This window comes from Sphaeramia orbicularis, chromosome 24 (genome assembly GCF_902148855.1).
Source record: "Sphaeramia orbicularis chromosome 24, fSphaOr1.1, whole genome shotgun sequence".
NCBI lineage: Eukaryota > Metazoa > Chordata > Actinopteri > Kurtiformes > Apogonidae > Sphaeramia > Sphaeramia orbicularis.
In genome coordinates this window covers 24,214,540-24,234,150 of record NC_043979.1, presented here as the reverse complement: position 1 = coordinate 24,234,150, position 19,611 = coordinate 24,214,540, and the positions used below count along the sequence as shown (strand labels likewise).

General features: G+C 41.1%; 1 protein-coding gene across 1 annotated transcript in view; it reads left to right on the top strand.

Moving 5' to 3' along the window:
- The window catches only part of LOC115415093 (deleted in malignant brain tumors 1 protein-like), a 72,503-nt gene that overhangs the window by 31,840 nt on the left and 21,052 nt on the right, over positions 1-19,611 (top strand). The window contains exons 9-15 of the mRNA XM_030128541.1: positions 11,623-11,922; positions 12,009-12,317; positions 12,585-12,899; positions 13,059-13,373; positions 13,645-13,944; positions 14,319-14,627; positions 14,865-15,179. Of these exons, the coding sequence (XP_029984401.1) occupies positions 11,623-11,922; positions 12,009-12,317; positions 12,585-12,899; positions 13,059-13,373; positions 13,645-13,944; positions 14,319-14,627; positions 14,865-15,179 (2,163 nt within the window). The remainder of the gene's footprint in view (positions 1-11,622; positions 11,923-12,008; positions 12,318-12,584; positions 12,900-13,058; positions 13,374-13,644; positions 13,945-14,318; positions 14,628-14,864; positions 15,180-19,611) is intronic.

Sequence of the window (19,611 nt, the reverse complement as noted above, 5' to 3'; positions counted from 1 at the left end):
TTGACAGGAGTCTTAAGCCCACTAATAAGTACTAATACTAATAAGCCCAATAATATGTGATGTTCAGTTGTTAAAAGCAAGCAAAGGGGGCCCTCTAGTGGTCGGAATAAGTTGCACTAACTTATGTTTTGTCCTTGCGGTGTTCCCGTAGTAAGTTTGGACATAACAAGGAACTAACAGACACGTTTCTTTCACTCTGTTTGTATGGCCCAACAAACATTTTCCTGTGAGTATTTTATGTTCAGTTGTTGTAAGAATGAATAGCATAAAATATCTCTGATGTGAACCTTTGTTGCTGGATAAAAAGACTTTGTAAATCTTAAATTAATTTGTAAAGGCTAATTGTTAGCGTGTCTATGGATTGGAATAGTTTGAATGGAATGACAGCTATAATGGGAACGACGGATGACTTTGAATAACAGATAACGACGTGTCGGTTTACGTGTCATTCCATGGGATATTGATGTCATTTGCTTTAGAGAGGGAAATAGAGAGTATAACAAGGAGAAAACACTGTCATTCTTATGAATTGCAGTGTCATTCCACTGAGTATAATTGTCATTCCATTTGTCAAGGGAGAAGGTGGTCATAAGAATGGATAATACATTGTCATTCTCCAGAATGACAGTGTCATTCCATGGGATATTGGTGTCATTTGCTTTAGAGAGGGGGATATTGACTAAGAAGACTAATCAAAAATCAAATTTTTTGGCCATTTGAATTGTATGACATTTGTTATGGCCAAAAACCAAAGACGTTATTCATATTTAGAAGTAAACTCGTGCTTTACAGAATTTTACAGATCCAACAAATGGACTTATAAGAATTATATTATAATTAGGTTCTTAAAAGAAGTACACCGCTGTGCATAAAGTTGCAATAATTACGTTTTCAGATACATTCCCCCTTTTTTCCTATTTATACACATCAGTAATCACCTCCCAGATAGCAAAGAGACACTGGGCCGGATCTGGAACAGAATCGCTGACCGAGTCGGCCCGGGAACGGTTTGGCGGATCTGGCCCAGTGTCCAAACGCACAACGGGCCAAAATTGGTACGGCTCCGCGAAACGGATATGGTACAGAAGCGGCCCGACTCTGGCCCAGCTCCGTCCCAAATAGCAAAAAGAGATATTGGGCCGGACCTGGAACAGAATCGCACCCCGACACGGCCCGCAGCCGTTTGGCGGATCTGGCCCAGTGTCCAAACGCACAACGGGCCAAAACTGGTACGGCTCCGCGAAACAGATCTTGTACAGAACCTGCCCGGTTCTGGCCCAGCTCCGTTGTGCCGGAGTCTCCCGCATTCCAGATGCATTTCAGACCCGTTTGCCAGATCGGTGCCAGACCCGTTAGCCCTGTAGAAGATCTGTTTTGCGGAACAGTACCTGTTTTGTCCAGATGTGCGTTTGGACACTGGGCCAGATCCGCCAAACGGTTTCAGGCCGTGTCGGGGTGCGATTCTGTTCTAGATCCGTCCCAGCGTAACCGAGCGTGTGGAAGATGAGCCCTGACGGCACGATGTGTAAAAAGGATGACAGTTTTAACTTTGGAGGCACTTTATTTCTTCACAGCACTGTCTTCAACATCAGCATGAACCTGCGTTTTTACACACATAACACACTTCCTGCCTTCACAATAAAAGCACTCTGTCTTACATCCTGTCAGACCGCATGAATAAATCATTCTATAAATCGGCAGCACAGAAACATTACTTACACCAGCATCTCTTTGCTCTCTGAATTATGTATGGCATTATTATTGCTTTTGTTGTTGTTATTATTACTATAACTATCATCATTAACTGGCCTAATGCTGTAGTTGTTGTTTAGGCTATATGTAAAATACCAAGATCAGACCAGTCTAGACAGGTCATGAATTTGCAGGGGCTAATACCTGACTGTGGAAAAATTAAGACCAAAAATATCTACACGCAAATGAATGTTTGAAGCTGAATCAAGGATGTAGTCTATGTATCTGTTTAACATGGCTTACTTTTTAGTCTGAGTCGTGTTTGTCTGTACAACTAGATCTTCAATCAAGAACCAATGCATATAGATGAAACAGTTTTATTTAACGCTAGGCCATATTAACAAACACATGTATGAAAAAATTTAAACAACTGATAGAACACAGTAAATTGCGACAAAAACTGAACTGACTGTCAAACTGACTGGAAAAGCCCGAAAACAAAAACTTAATGCCTGGCTCAGCGTTGACGCCTCTCTCCCTCTCCTGATGCCCGCTCCATCCAAACCATCTTACAGCTGCTGACTCCACTGGTGGCGGATCTGGTGGAGCCGCATTTTCTCACAGTACCTATAATGTAAAATAGACACAAACAGAGTGAATATTTTTTCAAATAATTTTTTAGGTAAGCCCATAGCTGCCTGTGAGTATGTGACAGTGGGAAGAGTGCATAAATGACAGAACAGATTGAATGAATATGTAATATGGGGCGTTGACACGCAATTGTGTGTGTGCTGGGAGGAGAAAATGTAAATACAGTTTATTCACAGTTAATCCAAACCCCCCACCCCCCCTACACACACACCTTTAAAATGAAAAATGAGTGAATGAATGAGTCATGCAATACCTTCTATGACTAGACTCCTCCAACGTTACATTTCCATGCATCTGGATCATTCAGCGCAGTTACCATTAGTGCTGGTGTATCCCACAGCAGTTTCTACAGCGTATTGTCTCCAGTAGCATACACAAAACCCTCATTTAAATAGGGCTGTCTGCAAGACTTTGCACCTGTTGTTATTTGCGCAATCTTTGTAAATCACCCACAAACCGCGGTCCAGCCCCATACACAAAATTGTGCAAGCAAATTACTAAACGCAAATTATGATCTTCGTAGATCTGGCCCTTAATGTCCAAAAACTGCGATCAATCATCAACAAATTTATTTAATAAATTGTCTGTCCGTTTGTTTGTCTGTGTGTGTGTGTGTGTGTGTGTGTGCGCGTCTCTAAAATATGAAAAATGAAAAATCCATCTAATAAATGGTAATGATAAGTAACCTTTAAAAATAGAATAGAATAAGAACAAGTCCATCTCTAATCTGTTGATCCGCTGCTGTTTTCTGACATGAAACTACATTAAGCTTTTTCTCTAATGTGTGCCTGCTAAAGCTTAACGGGACAACATCCATAATATTAGGGTTTTTGTTTTGATTTTAGAAGAGGTGAGAGTTGACATGATTAGATATGTTCACACAAAATTTGGTGACGATTGATCATAGTTTTCAGACATTAATCCACCTTAAGCTTTTTTTTTTTTTTTTTTACTTTCACAGTTTTAGACTGTTCGTCTGCAGCCTGTTATATGACCATCATTTAGCTTAGCATAGCATGTTAGCTAATATAACGGATGCTAATAGTTTGGCCACTACATTACCGTGTAATGTGTGACTGACGTTCACCTCTTAACTAGCGTTTGGCATCCATATGCGCCTCAAAATTCACTACACAACATTACTATAATTTTTATTTTCAATCATTATTCAATTTATTTACATTATTTAATCATTCTTTTTCATCAGACACAGTCACGGCAGCCTTCCCCTTTCCAGACTGTAACAACCGACTATTCTATTAAAACAGACAAACAACTGACTGAGGTGAACAGAGTTATGTTTGGAAAAACTGTTACACCAATCATCATACTAGTTTGACATACTTTGAACCAAATACTGCAAATCAGAACAAAAAATCAGAGTACTCACCTGTAATGTGGAGTGTGTCCATACATCTGCATCCGGACGACAGTGGAGCTGGACTAACTGGACCAGTCAACTTCACTGAATGGGGTAGACTTAATGAAACAACTAATAGATTTTTTTTTTCTCATTCCTTTATTCAAAAATATGATTACTTATAATTAATTATTCAATTATGACACTTTTTATATTTAAATGTATTTATTTACTATTGTTAATTCCAAAAGGTTCAGACATATCAGAGGACATACACCCCCGTGATTTTTTTTTATTTGTTCCATTCCATTAAATTCCAGCGCTTCTGGCGTAAACCTGTAACACTGATGTGGGCCAGGTCCGTGTACCTGTCCTGAGACGGAACCAAATCCCGCTCTTACACAGTTTCGGCGCTTTCGGCTGAGTTCCGTCAAACGGCATTTCAGCGGACTGGCAGGAATGTCACATTTCCATTGAGTTACTTCCAAGGGATAAAGCGATTTGGGGATGTGGCCGCAATTGTCATTATTGATCATCAGTGATCACAGATCCCAGATCATTGATGGGGGTAACCTGTGGGACCCGTGGGTGGGGCTGGGGTGGGTTAAGAAAATGTCACTTTATTTGGGGTCGGGTTGGAGCGGCTCAAACAGATACATCAGATCCAGCTAATGATGATGATGATGGCGGGGGTGACAGCTGACTGGTGCCCCCCCCCCCCCCCCCCCCTCCGTTTGCTGACCACCCCCACCCCAGTCCGACAAAGGAAAATACAATACTTTTCTATAGCCTTTGTGCTTTTCATCTTAATAGAATATTTCATTTGAATATTCAGCAGAGCCTTTAAAAATTATGTGTAAAAGTCAAATGAGGCGCAGTGGCCACAGATTTGCATCTGAACACTTTACATATTGAACTAACATGGGCTTTAAAGTTTTACTGTGATTCCTCAGATGGCAAAGAGATACTGGGACGGATCTGGAACAGAAACGCCCGAAACCGTTTGGTGGATCTGGCCTGGTGTCCAAATGCACATCAGGCCAAAACAGGTACTGCTCCGCCAAACGGATCTTCTAATGGTCCGGCTCTGGCTCAGTTCCGTTCAATCACATCTAGAATATACACGAGAATCATGCTGGCCCAGATTTGTTTTACGACTCTGGTCCAGATTCGTATTACGATTCTGGTCCAGATCAGTATTACTACTTTGAAAATCAGTCTTGGTTGTGTGATGGGAGACTGTTCTGGGCCGAATCCGTAAGCCAGCACAACTCCAGAACTGCTAGAGAGAGCTGGAAGACGGATCCGATGCAGATTTGGTCCAAAGTCAGAAAACGGATGTGAGCTAGAAACGGATGTAAAGGCTTTCATGCGGATCCGGCCCAAAGGTAATTGCTATCTGGGCTTTGATCAGCTGCAATGATTACATATCGACTGCATTCAGTTACACTTTATCAAGAATGAGTCACAATACCACATTAATTTCATGGGAAGAGATAAAAACATTTTATTCCAACTTGATCGACAACAGTGCGTAGAGAAATGTCACGTCACATATGTAGTGATAGGCCGGGTAGGAACCTTTGTTCCCGGTATGTTCCTGGAGGGAGGGGAACAAAAGGGTTCCGTGCTCAACTTGAACATGGCTGAACTCCGTCTCTGTCTAAAAGGTTTCTGTGTACCTATTAAACATTAGAACATGGTGTCAGAAGTGGTGCCAAAAGCTTCCAGACGAGGAGATAATGGACAAAGTAAATGGCCACGACGTAAAGACTGAAAAAGTTAAAAATAACTTCAGTCCGGGCAGCTAGCATCGTACGGCTAGGCGGAAGCTAACGTCAACAAGCTAAGTTTCGGCACCGTCAACAAGGCTTAAAATGGCACAATATCGAGTAAAGCTGCCGGAAAAGTTTTCGTTCAAGGCAGAAGACTGGACCAAATGGATAAAACGCTTTGAGAGGTTTCGAATCGCGTCAGGTTTGGAAACCCAAGCCGATGAAAACCAAGTCAACGCCCTGATTTACAGTATGGGAGAAGAAGCTGAGGACATTTTAGTCTCTACATCTCATACCAGAACAAACGAGTGAGTACAGTACAGTCAAACAGAGGCTAGATGCTCACTTTGTAGCTCGGAGGAATATAACATTTGAAAGAGCTAAGTTTAATCAGCGGCAGCAAGAGATGGGCGAGTCGGCTGACAGCTTTATCACCACTACATTGTTTAGCTGAACACTGTGGATACGGTTTTACAAGGTCCGTATTTTATCCCACAGCACAACTTGGGATAAAATACAGACCTTGTAAAATTTGGACCCATTTGGAATTTGCGCATGCGCGAGTTTAGCCTTACCGGATGTCAGGTTCAGCGAGGCTTATGAAATAAGTACCTTGCGAGTAGAATTGTGCGCTTTTGGGTCGGGGTAGGGGTAGGGGTTAGGGGTCGCTGAACCTGACATCCGGTAAGGCTGCGCTCGCGCATGCGCAAATTCCAAATAGGTCCAAATTTTACAAGGTCCGTATTTTATCCCACACCGGCCCACTACACGACGAGATGGTCAGAGACAGACTAGTTGTTGGATTCAGAGACAAACTTTTATCAGAACAGTTGCAAATGGATCCGGAACTTATACTGGAAAAAGCAGTTACAAAAGCAAAACAAAGTGAAATGGTCAAGAAACAACAAGAAATGTTGAAAGCTAACTTCAAAGGAGATGTTGTAAACGCTCAACTTGACAATGTGCGCGCAAAGCCACAAGGGGGCGCCAGACACAAAGAAAACAAAATACAGCCCAAGACTGGACACAACAAAGCCTAACAGTGCACAAGATGTGGAGACGCAAAAGGTCACGCATTTCAGTAATGTCCAGCAAAATATGCTACATGCAATAGCTGCAAAAAGAGAGGACATTTTGCTAGGGTATGCAGATCTAAGAAAGTGCATGAAGTTAATGTAGAAAAATTAACAGAAGATTCTTCATCAGAGGATATTGCATTTTTGGGCTCACTTTCAAGTGATTCTTCAGACCCATGGATGACAGAAATCAAAATGGACAATTCCAATGCTGTGTTTAAAATTGACACAGGTGCTGATGTGACAGCTGTCCCAACAAAAATGTCTGAAAAAGGACAGTTTAGTGAACTAGAGCGAACAAAGAAAGTGCTGATGGGGCCGGGCCGGTCACCATTAAAAGTCAAAGGCAAGTTTGCTGCAACTTTAAAGAGAAAGGACAAAACCATTATTGAAGACATTTATGTTGTAGATGGACTAAATACAGCTTTACTAAGTAGGCAAGCAGCAACTGTACTACAGTTAATAGTTAGGCTGGATACAGCTATTTTGGACTCTAAAGAAACTGTCAAAAAGGAGTATCCAGAGCTCTTCACTGGACTGGGAAAAATGAAAGGAGAATACAACATTGTACTGAAACTGGGAGCACAACCATTCTCCATCTCAATGCCACGGCACATCTCTCTCCCTCCACTACCAAAGGTCAAAGAGGAATTGGACTGCGTGGAGCAACAAGGAGTCATCTCCAAGGTGGAGCAGCCTACAGAATGGTGCGCACCTATGGTAGTGGTACCCAAACCTGCACGACAACGAGTGAGAATATGCTCAGACCACACTCAACTCAACAAGTCTGTATTAAGAGGGAGACACCAGCTTCCTTCATTTGAAAACACGCTTGGACAGCTCTCAGGCGCCAAGGTATTTTCAAAGCTAGATGCCAGTGCTGGTTTCTGGCAGATTCCTCTTTCTAAAGAATCATCACTGCTCACAACCTTTATCACTCCCTTTGGTCGCTACTGATACAATCGTCTGTGCTTTGGACTCTCTTCAGCACCAGAACACTTCCAGAAGCGCATGCAGCAGATTCTGGAGAGCTTGGAAGGAGTTGTATGCCAAATGGACGATGTTCTCATCTGGGGAGCAGATCAAAAAGAGCACGATGAAGGGCTAAGGAAAGTTCTTACATATCTGCAGGAGTGACGCTGAACGACAAATGTGAATTCTCAAAGACTAAAATCAAGTTCCTGGGTCAGATTATTCAGGTGTCTGTAGTCAGCCCAGACCCAGATAAAGTCAACGCAGTAACAGCCATGAAAGAGCCAACCAACATTTCCGAGGTGAGATGTTTACTGGGAATGGCAAACCATCTGGGAAAATTTTTGCCACACTTAGCCAAGAAGACACGTCCACTCAGAGATTTCTTGAGGAAAACAAACATGTGGTCATGGGGACCTCAGCAAATGCAAGCTTTTGAAAGCATAAAACAGGACTTGACAACACCCCCAGGACTAGCACTGTATGATCCCTCTGCAGACACACTAGTCTCAGCTGATTCATCTTCCTATGGACTGGGTGCTGTTCTTTTATAGAAATCTAGCAGTACAGACTGGAAACCAGTGGCATATGCATCATGAGCGTTGAGCACCACAGAGCAGCGCTATGCACAAATCGAGAGAGAAGCGCTGGCCACAACATGGGCTTGTGAGAGATTCGCAGACTTTCTGATCGGAAATGACTTTCACATTCAAACCGACCACAAACCTCTAGTCCCACTGCTAGGCTCAAGAAACCTGGATGAACTGCCTCCACGTATCCAACGTCTGAAAATGCGTCTCATGCGATTTTCATTCACTATATCACACATGGCCGGCAAAGAGATCGCAACAGCCGATGTGCTGTCAAGAGCACCAATGGCATGTTCAGAGGAGCGACTGCGCGAGGAGGAAATCGACCTCTACGCCAACACCATCGTTGCCAGCCTCCCTGCAACTGAAAAGAGACTCAAGGAAATACAGATTCACCAGGACAAGGATGAAGTACTGCACCAGCTCAAGCAGTTTTGTGCAGATGGTTGGCTAGACAAGTTTTCATTGGAAAAGTCTTTTCAACCATACTTACCCTTTGCAGGTGAACTGACTGTTCAGAACGGTTTGTTGTTACTAGGCTGTAGGCTTGTCATACCAAAAACACTCAGGGGTAACATACTGAACAAACTTCATGAGGGCCACTTAGGCATAACAAAGTGCAGAGAGCGTGCTAAACAATCTGTATGGTGGCCAGGTCTTAGCAAAGAACTAACACAACTCATTGAAAACTGTGACACATGTGCCCGAGAGCGAGTTCACAACAAAGAGACTATGTTAGGAACTGAGTTTCCTTCCAGACCATGGTGTACAGTAGGTGTAGATCTGTTTCAGTTTGGTAAAAACCAGTACCTCACCATTGTAGACTATTTCTCGAGGTTTTTTGAGGTAGCCAAACTCTCATGTACAACTTCAGAAGCTGTTATTGAACACTGTAAGTCTATTTTTGCTAGACACGGTTATACCTGAGGTAGTGGGCTCAGATAATGGTCCACAATTTGCATCTGAAGCATTCCAAAAGTTTGCACAAATGTGGGGTTTTACACATGTCACATCCAGTCCACTCTTCCCACAGAGTAATGGGGCGGGGGAGCGTGTGATACGGACTATCAAAAGTTTACTAAAGAAGTCTAGTGATCCCTACTTAGCATTAATGGCTTACCGTGCCTCACCTTTAGCCAATGGTTATAGTCCTACGGAACTGCTCATGGGGCGTAAGATACGTACTACTGTTCCTGTCATTCCTTCTCAGCTCAATCCAAGGGGAGCTGACTTAGGAAAGGTGAAGAAGAGAGAACAGAGTTACAGACAAAAACAAAAACTGAACTACGACAAACGACACAGAGCTCACAACATGTCCAGTTTGCTTCCTGGAGATCATGTGTGGGTCAAGGACATGCAGCAGAGAGGAACTGTGGTGTCCATAGCAGACACACCCAGATCCTACATCGTGGAAACACCAAGCTACATCCTCCGGAGAAACAGGTACCACCTCTCATGCACCCCTCTAGCTCCTGAGCCACATATTACCATCCCGGATACTTCTGAAAACAACCCTGCTGAGACTGTGAACGGACCAGTCTTACCTGGAGTACTCAATGACTCTAACCAGCAGACACCAGAGTCTGAGAGACGCTATCCTGCTCGAGTCAGAAAAACACCAGAGTACCTAAAAGACTATGTTACTTGAGTTGAAATGACTGTGGGGCAGAATAATCCCCTTGTTCAGTATAGGGTTTGGGTAGTCTACCCCATTCCCTCATTCATGCCAAATTTTACTAAAGATGTCAGTTTTGTTATAGTGGTCATCGGGTAAAGAAAAAAAAAGGTTTGTGTTTAATAAAAAAAAAAAAAAAGTGTTAAGCAGTTATAAGCTCTTGTTTACAGAGTTTACTAATTGGAATGTGCATATACATACAATCCAACTGTAAAATGTATGTGATTAGACACTACTTTAACGTTTTAGCAAATGCATTTCTACCCTATGATTTGCTCCTGTAAAGAAAAGAAAGGGGGATGTAGTGATAGGCTGGGTAGGAACCTTTGTTCCTGGTATGTTCCTGGAGAGGAGGGGAATAAAAGGGTTCTGTGCTTAACTTGAACATGGCTGAACTCCGTCTCTGTCTAAAAGGTTTCTGTGTACCTATTAAACATTAGAACAACATGCGTGATGCCTTGGCTCTAATATATCAGGAAGACGACAGTGGATGCTTTAGTCCCGTCAAGTTGATACGGAAACGCTTTTATTTTGAAAATCAAGTTAGATGGGCTCGCGCAGCTCTCTGGCGCTTCACTTACAGCTGAGGCCAGGGCTACACCGACAGCTAACTTAAGGGGATATATGCTCTTACTTCCATATTCTGTTCACTGTATTTACTAGAGGCCAGCTAGCCAGCCAGTAAACCGACACGTCGTTTTCCGTTACTCGAAGTCATCCGTCGTTCCCGTTATAGCTGTCATTCCATTCAAACTATTCTGAATGACAAAGGAGCAGTTGTTACGCCAAATGTTACGTGGTCATTCGTTATTCCATGTCATTCGTCATTTAGTTTAGAAAGGCCCACCTGTTGTCTATCTGCCGAGCTAATCGCTACACGCACACAAGCAGAGGCAGAATAATATGAGTTATAATAAAACAGCATTAACGTGAGATTAAAAAAAATTGTCAGCATTATTTAATGAATGCGTTAACGCGGTAATAATGCGTTAACTTGCCCAGCCCTAAAATATATTTATTGAAAATTGTTAACAATTGCAAACTCATGAATTAATGTCTTGCAAAAGTTCCTCAATATAAAGTATTAGAATTCATTTAGATGTTTTATTTAAAAACAAAAAAAAAGTTTAACCTGGTTATTGACTGATAGACATTTGTTGGTTTTACACACACTGGTAAAAAAAAAAAAATAAGCGTAAAGTTTTTATGATCAAATTGGTCCTAACTGAACTGCATTTAACTGCACAATAAACAATATATTCAGGATGAAGCCTGAAAATTGCTTAGTAATGGTTTAACAATGACATGAATAGGTTAATTAATCTCAGTAGATTTGTGATTTTAACAATCAATTATACAAAGCTGATAAACATGTTTATTATGCTCCTAGTACTAAATAAATACCTTGAAACTAGTGTGCTGATCCATGGGGATTCACGGGTTCTAGATGTGGTTGTTTATGCTGTTGTGTGTTTGTGCATGCTGTACCGCATTTGTCCAGCAGTCACCGCCAAAGCAGTATACCAGTGTTATTGTAAGGCTATTGTACTCCATAATTACTAATATCTTCCAAAATATCGGTCCTAACAAGTTGTCATTTTCGCTAGTCTGTTCCTTGACCAAAAATACATATGTATGCTAAACTGCAGCAGTCAGCTCTTTCTGGATTTTGTATGAATCCCCAGACACACATACATGCACGCATGCACACAGAGGCCACTTGGCTTTTAAAATATAGATATAGATTTTTAAAGGACTTAAAATGGTTTCCTTTAATGTGTTCCAAGAAATTTACTGGTGATTCTTGACAGTCTCTTCTTTGCTGTTTTAGCTTCCATCAGACTGGTCAATGGGACAGACCGGTGTTCAGGGAGGGTGGAGGTCTACCGAGGTGGCCATTGGTCACCAGTTCTTAACTTTAACTGGGGAATAAATCAAGCTACAGTGCTTTGCAAAGAGATCAACTGTGGAGATCCTGTACAGTTTTCAGGATCACCTTCTCGGGTTGGAGACCTGAGAGGATATAAAGTCAGTTGCACTGGTACAGAGAGCTCTCTGACACAGTGCACACTGACAGAATATGTCAGGACCAGCAGTGATCATATGAACGATGCATCTGTTGTTTGTTCAGGTAAGACTTCAGACATTTTTAACAAACAGACTGGGGATGATTTTTGTAGGGTACATTTATATTAGGTGATGTTTTGTTATTTACAGGTATTGTTAAATTGGCTGGTGGGCCTAACCACTGTGTTGGAAGAGTGGAGCTCTATGACAAAGGCCAGTGGGGGGCAGTGTGTGGTGACTCCTGGGACATGTTTGATGCAGCAGTGGTGTGTCGAGAGCTGAACTGTGGGATGGCTCACAAAATCACCACCATGCCCAAATATGGTCATGGCACAGGACCGGTCTGGACTGATCAGATTGACTGCCGTGGACAGGAGTCCATACTGTCTGTTTGCCCACGAAGTTCATTTAGCAACAATACTTGCAACATCAACTCAGTTGCTGGTGTCACCTGTACAGGTATGACCAACTATAGTCATTACTGTCTACACTGTTTTGCACGGAATTGTAAATTCATATCCATGTGCACTTAATAATTCTCATCCTATTTTACAAGGTTTTCATTGAATTGCAAAATGCACAACCTGCAATTGTGTTCTGTTGCAACTTATATTGTATACAATGAACAAGAATTGTTTTGCCATGCACTTGAATTCTTTTGATGTATTTTCAAAGAATGCAATATTTCTAATGATGCAAGTGATTTTTTTTTCTTAAACTTCACAGAGGGTTTGACAGTCCGATTAGTCAATGGTAACAATCGCTGTGCTGGCAGAGTAGAGGTTTTCAGTGGTGGAGTGTGGGGAACAGTATGTGACACAGATTGGACCAGGACTAAAGCGAAGGTGGTGTGTGAGCTGTTGGAGTGTGGAAGGTCTGCAAAGGTTCCTGAGGGTGCTGAGTTTCTTCAAGGCACTGGACCAGTGATGGAAGCAACTGATTCATGTTTTACCAATGTGGCATCTCTTGAACAATGCTCAGTCAGAGGTTTCAGAAATTCAACATGTGGACATGAAAAGGACGCTGGTGTTGTTTGTGCAGGTAAAACCTTATAAACTATGTGGAAAAAAAACAAACATAATGAGCCTTTCTTCTTTCATTGTATTTGGTTTATAGTTTACAACGTTTTTACTGTGTAAGTGTAATACCAGTTAGTTAAGCTTAATGCTCAAGCACCACTAACATGAGACCTTTCTACAGGTGATCCAACCTTACGACTGGTCAATGGTACTGACCGATGTTCAGGCAGAGTGGAGGTTCTGTATAATGGTCTGTGGGGAACAGTGTGTGATGATGGCTGGGACATCAAAGATGTGGATGTGGTCTGCAGAGCCAAGAACTGTGGAAGTGCCCAGAAAGCCAAGTCCAGAGCCTTCTTCGGTGAAGGTCAGGGACCCATTTGGCTGGGTGATGTCGAATGTTTTGGTAATGAGTCCTCCCTTTCACACTGTGGACACATCTTGCTTGGACGACGTAACTGTGGCCATAGTGAGGATGCTGGTGTGGTGTGTTCAGGTATGGAAGACTATTTTCTGGAAATGTTAGTGAGTGTTTTTGTCTTTGCCTTATTTACACAGTTTATTTCACAAAATGGCTAATTAGCTTTTCACCTTTGATACAACTAATGAATTATTTGTTGATTCTTTCTAAAAAGTGCAATTTGATATTGGAATTTTTTTCGTTTCAGAACATCATATGTCATTTAATAGAACTGTATGGATCTATATTTCCGTCAATCCCTTCCAGATACCACCAATTCCTGATATTATTTCTTGTTCTTTATTAGCTTCCATCAGACTGGTCAATGGGACAGACCAGTGTTCAGGCAGGGTGGAAGTCTACCATGATGACCAGTGGTTACCAGCCCTTAACTTTAACTGGGGAATAAATCAAGCTACAGTGCTTTGCAAAGAGATCAACTGTGGAGATCCTGTACAGTTTTCAGGATCATCTTCTCAGGTTGAAGAACTGAGAGGATATAAAGTCAGTTGCACCGGTACAGAGAGCTCCCTGACACAGTGCACACTGACAGAATATGTCAGAACCAGCAGTGATCATATGAACGATGCATCTGTGGTTTGTTCAGGTAAGACTTCAAGACTAGATAGATAGATAGATAGATAGATATTCTGATGTATTCTGTGATACAGTCAGTCATATGGTCAATATCCTCATGTGGATCACAATGTACATTCCAGTCTGTCGTCTCATAGTGGTCCTGAAATGCATCAGTATCCTCCTGTGTCCACCTCTTCACTGTCCTGGTGTTAATAGGCTGCCTTCTCACAAGAGGGACATACTTAGGGGTCAACAGGACCAGGCTGTGGTCTGATCTGCTGAGGGGGGGAAGAGGTGTGGCTGTAGATAGATCACTAGACATCTTGAAGAGAGGGACTGAGGGGGATTTTACAGGAGGAAAGTGTACATTATTCACATTAAGTGATGTCTTGTTATTTACAGGTACTCTTAAATTGAGTGGTGGGCCCAACCGCTGTGTTGGAAGAGTGGAGTTGTTTGAGAATGGACGGTGGGGGACAACATGTGGCGATTCCTTGAACATGAATAATGCAGCAGTGGTGTGTCGACATCTGAATTGTGGGATGCTTCATAAAATCACGAAAACCCCTCTCTATGGTACTGGGACAGGACAGGTCTGGACTGAGGATTATGTATGTAATGGACAGGAGTTAACAATGTCACAGTGTGCAGTAAGACCATCTAGAGCCAGGACTTGTAACATGAACTCAGTTGCTGGTGTCATCTGCACAGGTAAAAGAAAGATCAGCAGTTAACTGAGCCCACTAAATTCACATCTTTATGTTTTTTCATTTATGTCAAAACTATTCTTTATATTTACTGAATATCTGCTAGTATTCCTGTTTCACATGTTCCTATATTGTTGTACTAAAAAGTCATGACCTTTTATTGTATTGTGTTTTGTTGCATCTTTATTATTATAAAAGGTTCTACATATGTATGCATGTGTGTGTACTTTTCACTTCACAGATGGTTTGACAGTCCGATTGGTCAATGGTAATGATCAGTGCTCAGGCAGAGTTGAGGTTCGTTATGGTGAAGTGTGGGGAACAGTGTGTGACTCAGACTGGACCACGAATAAAGCTCAAGTGGTGTGTGACCTGTTGGACTGTGGACATGCTTTCAGTGTTCCTGGTGGTGCCCACTTTCATCAAGGCACTGGACCAGTGATGGAAGCAACGGATTCATGTTTTACTAATATGACATCCCTTGACAAATGCTCAGCTAACGGTTTCAGAACTTCAACATGTGGACATGAGAAGGATGCTGGTGTTATTTGTGCAGGTAAAACCTTTTAAAATATGTGTTAAAAATGTCCAGTTTACTTCTGACTTCCAGTTTGTCTTTTTTCCAGTGGGAATTAGCATTTTGCATAAATATTACACATAAACTGAAAATTTTGTGTATTAATATAATGTGAATAAACATATATGTGTTTATTTCAAATAACCTTCAAGAATTTAAATAATGAAAGATTTTAAATGTTTTCATTCCTTTAATTTAATGTTATTTCTGTTTTCTTATACAGCACAGATTCGGTTGGTCAATGGTGCCAGTGAATGCTCTGGTAGAGTGGAGATCTTTCATGAAGGTCAATGGGGAACTGTGTGTGATGATGACTGGGGTACTCCTGATGCCATGGTGGTATGCAGACAGCTGGGATGTGGTCCTGCAATCAATGTACATTCTGGATCCCGGTTTGGGAGTGGCAGTGGTCCAATATGGCTGGATGATGTGATGTGCAGAGGTGAAGAACCAGTTCTAACACATTGTCGCCACAATGGTTTTGGAAAAAATAACTGTGGGCATGATGAGGATGCAGGTGTTACCTGTGTTGGTGAGAAACATATTTAAATCAAGCAGTTAGTTCACAACATCTACTGTTTTGGTGCAGCTGTTTTGATTAACAAAATATGTTTTCACTTCTTCTCTGTCTCAGGTCGTCTTCATAAACCCCAAATCACTCTGAGTCCTGCTTCAGAGGTAAACTGGGGAGACAGAGTTGAAATCACCTGCACTATAGCAACAGCACAATCGGGTGGGACGTTTGTGTTGGGGAAAAGTCAAGATTCATTTCAACTGGAGAGGAACGCTGAAAATGGAGCTGCAACATTTCTCCTCCCTGAAGTTGACTTCAGTCAGGCTGGGTCATACTTCTGTGAATATAAGAAGCAAATGTATAATCAAGTGGTTAATTTTCCTCAAGGGGATGTTGTTAAGCTCTCTGTTACTGGTACATAACTTAAAGCTTTTTGTTGAACAAAATTGTTGATAAGGTTAGTAAAATGTGAGTGGCTGAAAACTAAAAACTTGTCTTTGTGCTACAGTAAAACTGGAGAAGCCCAGCATTTCCCTGACGATGCCTCATGCAAAGATAATTAACAGCCCTGACAAAAAATCGGTCAACAAAGGCGACAGCCTCTCCATCAGCTGTTCTATTCGTTCCATATATCCTGGAGGTTACTTCTATCTGAAAAGGTCTAACATCAGCACCACTGAAGCTAAACCAGCGTTTGGTCATGGTATAGTTTATGTTGCATCCTTTGAATTCCCCTCAGTGGACCATGAACACCAAGGAGAGTACAGTTGTGTCTATAGTGTTAATTTGTCATCCAAGGCCTTCACGTCTGTTCCATCAAAAACAATCCAAGTCACTGTTGTTGGTAAGAGTCCTGGATCAGTTATCTAGGTTTTAACAATAAATGTAGCCATTACCCTGTTTAATGTATGAAATTCACTAACCTTTATCTAACATGTGATTATTACAGGTGGTGTGTCCTCTTCAGTTGTTTCTGGAGTACTGATTGCCATTGTGGTGTTGATACTTCTGTTGGTTATCGGTTACGTGGTCTGGAGAAAGAGAAGGAGTACTGGTATGTGAAACACACTGCAACATCAGTGTTTTATTTTGCCACAATCTGTCAACATTTTTTTTTTACAGGTGAACTTGAATTTATTATGCAGCCACACGTATCTGTTACATGTGGTTAGCCTCATAGCATAATTGCTTAAGTCGTACACTATATGGACAAAAGTATTGGGACACGTTGAATTTTTCTAACAGGAGTCTGGGATACAAAACAATAACAACAAATGTTATAGTATAGTTTTTTATTGTGGTTAGGGATGGGAATCGAGAATCGGTTCTTTTTGTGAACCGGATTCCAGTAGCCCGATTCCTTGAAATCGTTTGCCTGTCTGCTTAACAATTCTACTTATCAATTCTGCCTTCGTTGCGCATATGCGGTGACGTCACGTGTACGCTGTATTGTTTTGGTCAGAACGTAGCCAACATGGTGTTGAGGCAGAAATGGTCTAAAAAGACAACACCAGGTCCACTTGTAACACTTGCAAAGCTTCCATTTCTTCAAAAGGGTGGAATCCCTCCAGTATGCTCAAACATTTGTTCACAGCATGTGATTCATTTACAGGAATGTCACGTATTTGATACGCTACTTACCGACACTTGTGAATGTAGCGGCAGAGTGAACACTGGGCCCAGTTTCGGTTTCCATTCTAGTGCGGGCAACAAATGTTGTGTCTCCTCAAATACAATTTTTCGAAGGTAGGGGAAAGGAAATGAGGTGCACAACAATGGGATATGAGCCGAGCCGAGTCGAACTGGTTTCACGTAGTGGACATGCGGCAATAGAGGAATTAGTAAGGCGTCTTCAGTTTCACTTTCACTGCACCCCAAACCAGGCCCGGCGTCATCTGTTATTACTATTTGTGCATACTGAATATGTTATATTTTCTGTCCAGAGATGAAAATATAAGACAGTTAATGCAAACACACCCTTTTGTACTCTTTTATTTCTTCACCCAATGAGAATCGATAAGGAATCGGATTGATAAGCAAAATTGATAATGAAATCGGAATCATTAAATTCTGATCGATTCCCATCCCTAATTGTGGTAAATGTCATATTGATTATTAATATTGATATTCGTATCTCATCTCAGCATGAACAGGACATCTTATGAGTTTTAGACATGATGTGTTTCACTATTTTTGTTCACATAGTTTATAAACATCAAAACATTTCCTTTTTGAGTTTAATGGGAGATTTTTCTTCCAAAGTGAGATGTGAAGAAAGTAGATGGTTAGTTCTGTTACAAAATTATTATTTACACTCAAAACACTAAAAATATTTTAGAAATTTAAAGGTAGAACATTCATAATCATAATCATGGAAAAAATGTTGAGTATGGAGTTGAGAAAGTAAAATCAGTCTCAGGCATTTTAGAAGCAACGTTCAAGGTTACTTTATTTATACCCATGGGTAGATTTGTTTTGCAGCAAGCTCTCACTCACTAGGTAAGTGAGTGACTGTTATCGCAAAGATAACAGTTTAAACAAAACAAACCTACACAATGATATTCATCACAATATAAAACTATAGTATGAATTTGTCATTATTGTTTTATATCCCAGACCCCTGTTAGAAAAGAAATACCTGAATTCAATGTGTCCCAATACATTTGTCCATATAATGTGTGACTTAGGCAATTATGCTACGAGGCTAACGATGTGTAAATATTCAACTGAAAACTGTATGAGGTAATAATACATTCATATGTGGCATGACGTTCATTGCACAGTTCACAAGTAGTGAAACACATTCATTAATATTGTGAGTAATTTCACAAGAGCTTGTTTTCAGTTCAACACATTTTACAATAATAAAAATGCCTTTTTCTGTTTGTGTTCATCTTCCAGATACCACTGTTAGGTTTACCAGCAGATTTGGAGGAGCAATAGAACAACATATGGGATACAATGACAAGTAAGTCACTAGCTGTGATGTATGAATGTTCATATAGTATAGAGATGTTGATAGTGGATCAGCAGTCACCTTCCTTTTCCCTTTCAGAGACCACAATACTCAAAGCAATGAACAGCATGGAGTCAGTCAAGAACTGGATGACAAGAATCCTAATTATGACTCAGAAGGTGTTGAGAAAATCCCCCAAGACCTGACTGGGAAACTGTGTTATGATCATGAGCCACTTGTCTTCTCTTGATGCTGAACAAACTCAAGAAATAACGTCCCTTCACCATCAGAGGAACCCAGTGAGGCCTAAAGGCCGTGTATCACTGACCTCTCTTGTCAACAGGTTCAAGTCTGCTGTACATGTAACCACACCTGACAGGGATCTGTACAAATGACCCACAGACAGACATGTTTATTGGTAATTTTACAGTAAAGCATTTATTCTGAAATGTATCAGGTTTAGATCTTCTTTTTGAATATATACAAAAGCAACTTTTGACAAGATTTGTTTATTTGCTTTTATTTTTGTTTTTCTTGCAAATCCTGGTGAACACAAATATTTCATTAATACATCTGGCTGTGCAGATTGTCTTTATATATGGAAGATGATTTGTCCATGATTAATAAATGTGTCACACTGTTTCACCTGGTTTAAGAAGTGTATTTATTGCCCAGCATGTCAGGGAGGGAATGTAAGAGGTTACAGAAGTTCATAAGTTCAAAGTCTAATATGTACAGTATTATTTGCACGTCTGCATATTTATGTGAGTCGTTCAGACCTTGCAATAACATATGTCCTGAGATATCTGGACACAAGTGGCTGGTTAGAACTTTGTTCACACTTGGGTTTTAAAAAGCATCACCAGATGTGTCTCAAACCATCACTTGTGATTGCATGTTAAATTCCTGCTTGATATCCAAATTAAAAGGTCATCTATAGA